Source organism: Macrobrachium nipponense, chromosome 14 (assembly GCF_015104395.2).
Source record: "Macrobrachium nipponense isolate FS-2020 chromosome 14, ASM1510439v2, whole genome shotgun sequence".
Classification (NCBI taxonomy): domain Eukaryota; kingdom Metazoa; phylum Arthropoda; class Malacostraca; order Decapoda; family Palaemonidae; genus Macrobrachium; species Macrobrachium nipponense.
In genome coordinates, this window is record NC_087207.1 from 88,710,618 (window position 1) to 88,718,290 (window position 7,673).

The 7,673-nt window shown below is 36.2% G+C and overlaps 1 protein-coding gene across 1 annotated transcript in view; it reads left to right on the forward strand.

Moving 5' to 3' along the window:
- Positions 1-499: 499 nt before the first annotated feature.
- LOC135226302 (basic salivary proline-rich protein 2-like) overlaps positions 500-7,673 on the forward strand; it is an 11,411-nt gene continuing 4,237 nt past the window's right edge. The window contains exon 1 of the mRNA XM_064265743.1: positions 500-535. Within this exon, the coding sequence (XP_064121813.1) occupies positions 500-535 (36 nt within the window). The remainder of the gene's footprint in view (positions 536-7,673) is intronic.

A 7,673-nucleotide genomic window follows, 5' to 3' on the forward strand; every position in this document is an offset into this window, starting at 1 on the left:
TTTGATGGTTCATTTAGGCTTCCCCAAATTAGGGACTTGTTTATGAATAGGTTATCAGTTAATGGAACTTCACGAATCTCATTATGTCATAACGTATCTTTCTGTTTCAGTGAATAATGGAGTCCGCAGTTCTCGTGCACTGATGAAAATTTATAGTTCGAATACCAATTGATTCCAATATTATTTGTGTCCTAAGTTATTGACCTCCGGGTATCCATAAATTGTATAAAAAAAATAGCAAAGCGAAAAGTATAATTGCATTATAAATGTTTCGGTGATTATTTGAAAAATACTCTTGAAAAACTTTATTAATCTAGTCCGGGATGAAATTTAGGTAAGTTTAGGACTTTGTGTCAAATATGGATGGAATGGAATGGAATTATAGAGTTTAGGCAAAAGGCCAAGCACTGGGACCTTTGAGTCCATTCAGCGCTGGAAAAGAAATTGAGAGTAGGAAGGTTTGAAAGGTGTAACAGGAGGAAAACCTCGCAGTTGCACTATGAATAATTCTTTAGAGGGGGAGGGTGGAGAGCAGGTATGAAGAAAGAAAAGATATGAATGGAGGTACAGTAAAAGGAATGAAATGGGTTGCAGGAAGGGACCGAAAGGGTGCTGCAAAGGACCCATAGCAATGCCTGCAGTGCACCGCAAGAGATGCACTGAAGGCACTACCCACCTACGGGGAGTGTCAAATATGGGGAAAAAATAGTTATTTTTATTTGTTTGCATTTTTATATCAGGGTATTTACCATTTATCTCTACATGACCAGGCAACTACAGTTAAATATTGCTGTGGAGTGTAAGAAACTCCAAAAGTATAATAATATAGAAACAATAGGCTTCTTCAAATCTCGAACATCAAAATAGATTTACCGAATAAGCGATCATGCTTTTTTTTTCTTATATAAAACACGTGAAGGACTGCGACAAAATTGCGTTCTCCAAGAGGAACTCAATAAAAAGACTCGCAGTTCGCACTCGACACTGCATTGATCGACTTGCAAATAAAGATTCACTATTGAATTGTTCCAGATTCCGAAATGGACACCGATTCATTAGAGAGAGCTAATAATTTCAGTCCTAAATTCTCGGGTAGTGATCAGTCACGTTTCTGTTATTATTATTATATTTATATTATTATTATTATATTATTATTATTATTTTATTATTATTAGTTAATTATTATTAGTTATTATTATTTTTTAATTATTGGAGAAACAAATCCATAGTTAGGTATATTGTACATTAATTTAAGGATCAAACTGTTTAGTTTATCTTTAAATTATTATTATTAGTTATTATTATTATTAATTATTATTCAAGCTTCCAAAGACTATGATGTTCACTAAGAGGAAGTAAGAGGAGGTTAAAGGAAACACATAAAGAAGAGATCTGGCTTACTAAAAAAGAAAAAAATAACTAAATAAAAATGTATCAGAATATATGTCCTCAGACACCAGTCATTCGAGACAATATTCGAAAGAAACAATCTTCAATCTTGTTTCGCATACAGATTGGCAGCTTTCCAGTCGTGCTTCGCTTCCATTCCCTTCCTGTAGCGTAACCAAACAGAAAACGTATCTAAACAGAAAACGGATTCAGATGCCGCACTGGAGAGCTGACTAGAACCCATTCAGATGCAATTTAAAAGCAAAGAGGCGATTTCCCTCTCACTGTGCATCATCCCTTCCTAAACCCCTGTGCATCTTGCACTGTATTGGGTGGCAGATTTCTTGAATCAGCGAAGCGGTTTGGATGATCAACTCATCAACCAAAGTTAGACTTTCCATCAAGGCGTCTCTGCTTTCTCTGCGACGAATTTCACTGTGTGTGTGTGTGTGTGTGTGTGTCTAAATTTCATATATTCATATGGGGGATGTGATTCTCAAATTAGTAAGCAAATCGTGCCGGATTGTTAAAGTGGAATTCTATTGAGGTTGACCTTCAGCACATTCGTTGTTTTCATTGTTCAATACAGACTTTTGAAAAGGCAGACGCAGGAAAACCGTTGCTGGTAAGGATAAGAGAAATCAGGATACATACTTCCAGACCACTGTAGGGGAATCTAGATCACCTTATGCTGTTCCAAGACTTTGCGAGGACTGAAATTTACATCACACGTTCTGGGGCGAGAGTACGAACGAACATATGTACATACACATTTTACAAAAATTTGCAAGATAAGGATATACGCTAATTCATCCATTTGTTAAGTGACCTGTTTCTCTAATCACAGATCTCCTCTTTCTGTATTTCCTTTTACCGTCTGTTCCTCGTTTCGAATGAACACCAGATTCTTTGGCAGTTGAATTTCAAGTCTATTTTTCCTTTGGTGGGCTTGTTAGATATGAATCGGGTTCGCCTTCTGAATAATAATAATAATAATAATAATAATAATAATAATAATAATAATAATAATAATCCATCAATGTGATAATGCCCTGGCAGGTCTGGGCGAAACGTTGCGTCAAGAGAGAGAGAGAGAGAGAGAGAGAGAGAGAGAGAGAGAGAGAGAGAAACAACTTGTAATAATAATATTAATAATAGTTATTTTTCCCATGGAAAAAAACAGCCAAAATCACTGAAGCAGTGCATATTACGTACACATACTACATATATATATATATATATATATATATATATATATATATATATATATATATATATATATATATCCTGTGAATATACACAAGTTTACCCAAGCGAGCAAATAAACGACCTTTATCTGATTTCCTATGGACTTGGGTTTTTATGGGGGCATTCCTGAACACGCGTATCGCGCCACCTCCGCTGTAGTAGGTATAGCTCAGTCACCGCAATATATTCTACTTAGCAAACAATGTCAGAGATAAGGAGACAATTAAGCAGCGCTTTGCTTGAGTTGTTGTTGTCCCTTCCGTGCCTTATCTACAAAGAACAAACACTTTCCTGGAGTCATTTTTATGCAGAAATACAATTCTCTCTCTCTCTCTCTCTCTCTGGCCATCTCTCTCCTCTCGGCTCTCTCTCTCCTCCTCCTGAGTGAACACACGTTGGCTAGCATCTTGAATTGCAAAAAACAACAAACTGAAAGAAAATTAAATAAAGCTGAAATAAAACAGGACAGATGAAGTCTAACTTGACATCCGAAAATAGCGAGAAAATAAATAAAGATCAGGAATCGTGTAGGCAAGCATTTGCCATTGAAATGAGACGATAAAACTCTCTCTTAATTGAACGGAGGTGACAAAGGGAATCCATTAGGCAAATGTTACGTCAGCAGAGGCGCCGGATTAGGTGACAATCAGTGGGTCAAATTCGAAGGCAATTATAGATAACAGTGATGAGTTCACTGGTTTAGTTTAACGATTGCTCTTGGATTATAAAAGGTTTCCCTTAAACAATCTATGACTTGTAACCGTTGGGAATTCGTTAATGAGTGGAAATATTTTATATAATCTATGCTGATGAGTGGAAATACTTTATATAATCTATGTCAATGAGTGGAAATATTTTGCATAATCTATGTCAAAGAAGAACAAGTAAAAAATGCGCCGAAGTTTCTTCGGTGCAATCGAGTTTTCTGTCCGGTGGTGGCCTCAGCCACTGCCCATCAAACCCTTAAGCCTCATTTACACGAGTCAGGTAGAGAGGCAAGTCAAGCGTGCAAGTATCCTGCTTCAAGTAACTTGACGTTTGTCAAGCATTTAAACTTAAATGACTACAATATTTTTGCATGTTAAGTAAGAAGCAAGTGACAGTCAAGCTGAAGAACAAGTCAAGTGAATAGACACGAGGTCTATATTAAGGCAAGTTGTTTCCCCTTCATTCACCACTGGCCTTAAGCTACTTGCTATCTGCTTGACCTGTGTGAATATGCTCTTGAATGACAACCCCTATCATCTTTCATTCCAGCTCAGTTAGTAAATCATGAACTAAGTAAATATTTTCACTTATTTCACAGGAATTACTATAATTGTTTTTTTTTAATGCTAAAGAGCAGATTTTTATATTTTTAAGAGTAAATTTTACAGCAAGTGTATGTACACGTTTCAAATAAAGTTGTTCTGAGTTTTGGAAAGAGGAGAAATCTATTTTTGTAACAAAAGATCGTTCTCTTTTTTTTTAAAGATTATTTATGTCCCAGAGCAGAAATGTATTTTGCAACAAGTAACAACAATTTTATACTGAAGCATAACCTTTATTATAATATTTCTTTTTAATTTTTTTTTTAGTAAAAATCTATTTTTTAACAAGAAAAGTATCTTATTTCTCAAATATTTTGCGTATCTTACCTTCATATGTTCATAAAGCTTGTAATAAATTGTGTCACAAACTTCTGGGATAATCTTAGAAATTGCAGCAAATAAAACCCGAAAGTTGTGCTGCAGATTTCTGAATGGATATCCAGTTGCTAGATATGTGAAGGTTATCTCTAATTTGATTTTAGCAGGTAATGCATTTCTCATCGAGGTATCATTTTCTATATCTCTGTGCCAACTGGATTAAGTAGCTAATCGAAAACTCTTGGGGACATTCATAAGCTTGATCTATATTCATCTCTATTGAAAGAGTTTCTGAAGCGCCATGTTCATTTCTCCTTTTTATCCGATCCCTTACCCTAATTCGTCTTTCTTGAGTAACCTCCACAATTATATGTAACAACTCACTTGTACAATAACTGAGACACATTTTTAAATAAGTCTTCGTATGATTTATTGTAAAACAAAGAACGTATGTGCATTCTCCGAATGCACAACCCAAACTGAGAGGCTAGTTGCCTGATTCACTTGCTTTGTGTATACAATCACTTGCCCTATGCTACTTGCCTTTAAAAGAGAAGCCGTCCACTTGCTCACTTGACTTGCCTCTCTACTTGACCCCTGTAAATGGGGCTTTAGCTGCGGCACATGAAACTTGTCTACGGTCCGGTGGCGACCTATGTTTTTGGCACCTATAGCGCTACCAGAAGTACGATGATGGCTAACTTTAACTTTCATTGAAATAAAAACTACGGAGGCTAGAGGGCTGCAATTTGGTATGTTTGATGACTAGAGGGTGGATGATCAATATACCAATTTGCAGCTATCTAGCCTCCGTAGTTTTCAAGATCTGAGGGCTAACAGACATACAAAGCCGGCACAATAGTTTTCTTTTGCAGAAAACTAAATAGAAATGAAAAGTTTGTCTATAAACGTTATTGTTAGGATCACGACAAAATATTTAAACCAAAACGAAAAATAAGTAACAGAAATAACCCAAATAAAAGTGCGTCTTTCTCCTCAAAAGAGACAGACAGAAGGACAATCAAATACAAACAAACATAACAGACAATGTGTGTACAACCTGTGTATAAACATCCCCAATTCCTCGATATTATGAAAAATGTCCACGAGAGAGAGAGAGAGAGAGAGAGAGAGAGAGAGGGTAAACAATGTGTGCATAAACACCTCCCATTTCACGGCCAATAGAGAGAGAGAGAGAGAGAGAGAGAGAGAGAGAGAGAGAGAGCTTCCAGTTTCCAAAAACAGGTTACAATTTCCCCTTTCCAGCGAGACTCGCAAATAAGATTCTTATTTCCTGACGTCTTCTCCCTTTGACAAGGTCACTAACATAACGTTCGATTTTCGTTCCAACTCATACGTGCCATCGCATAGGTCATCTGGTGCCCTTACCAGGCATGATTGTGTAAAGATATATCTGAAATCATGCCATGAAAAAACAACTAAAAATGCAACAATCTAGTTTTCTGTATAGCGTATAAACAAGGCCACCAAAAATAGATTTATCTTTCGGTGGTCTCGGCATAATGCTGTACGAACCGAGGACCATTCAACTTTAACCACGGGCTGGTGATGGCCTAGCCTATATCGTTGCCAGACGCACGATTAAGGCTAAATTTAATCTTAAATGAAATGAAAACTATTGAGGCTAGAGAGCTGCAATTTGTTATGTTCAGTGATTGAAGGGTGGAAGATCAACATGCCAATTTGCAGCCCTCTATCCTCGGTAGGTTTTAAGATCTGAGGGCGGACAGAAAAAAAAAGTGCGGACAGAAAGACAAATTTGACACAATAGTTTTCTTTTCAGAAAACTGAAAATTAAGTAACCTTTATTTTTTATTCGTTGAAACTGAACCCAACGGAAATTAATATATATTATTCGCCTGGAAAGAACCCAATATTTCACTTCACAAATTACGAACATTTTCGTTCGAGTGAATGAAATTCGTTCGCGCAAAATGTTCGCGAAGTGGATGAAAAAAATTAAAAAGTTGATGAAATATAACGAAATACAACGAGTTAGATTAAAACTTTTGGGCAACTCTTGGGGACGTCGCTCGCTGCCTGCCACCTCGCAGGAGCTCGAAGCGAGAGACAGAACTTGGGTCGAAAAGACCTCAACTTGAAACCATGCAAATTCAACTTGGCTGAACAAATTCAACTTGGGTCAACGCTTCCGGCCTCTTATTTGAAACCTTAATTCGCGCTCAACAGTTCATGAATTTACGTCTAGAGTGAGAAACGTGCTCATCATCATCATCATCATATCTAGCACGCTCATATAGTGGTTAGTGTCGAGAAATGCCACTCAAACGCCGTGGGTTCGCGTCCCCACCATGGGCGATAAAAAATCACTGGCTCTGTACCATGATCAGTTACTGCTGCAGTGTGGGGTTTGCTGTGAGAGGTTGAAACCGACATTCTTTGGAAGCTAGAATTTCAAGCAATGGCCCCTACAAGCTTCTTCCATATGAACAGGTCCATCTTCTGAATATAAAATAATAATGAATAATAATAATAATAATAATAATAATAATAATAATAATAATAATAATAATAATAATAACAATATCGCAATAGGAAAAGAAACAAAAATCGAAGCACTGAAAAACGCAGCAATAGCAGTCACAATAACAACAAAACTGTCAGCGGCAGAAAAATGCACCTAATTCGCTTCCAGTGGATTCAATGATTTTCATAAACGTATAACTCGGTTAGGAAAACACCACAAAAAAAGTTAGGAAAATTGCCGCTATGTTGTTTTTCGGTAACAAAACCTATAAACTTTTAACCACCGCGCTCCAATAATGAACGGGTTTGTTCTGTCAGTCGTAATGTATTTTGTTTTCGTTGTAATTTGAGCAAGAATAATAAAATAAAGTCTGCTCGATTTATTTACAGCTGGATATTTTTCATCGGTTTGTAGACACTCGTTGCCATATTTTGCTGATTGGCGGTTATGTTTCTGCTTCTTAGGAGAAAGATATACGCATTAAAGTAGCCATTATCAACTCTCTAATTTATTCTCGCTCTCTCTCTCTCTGTCCGTCCGTTCAGAACTAACTTTATCCTCGGAGACAACCAGATGATCAAGTTAATACTAATTAATGTAATGATATATGTATATGTATATATCCAGTAAAATATTACTAAATACAGACACCTATATATGATATATATAGATAAATATATATAGATATATATATATATATATATATATATATATATATATATATATATAGTATATATATGTGTGTGTGTGTGTGTGTGTGTGTGTGTGTGTGTGTGTTATATCACATTACCGTGATTCATATATACATATTAAGCTAGATATGTCTTTAATATCTAATTCGCTCTACCTCGAATGAATATACTTTCATACATGCTGGACGAAAGGGAATTTTTGAGTCG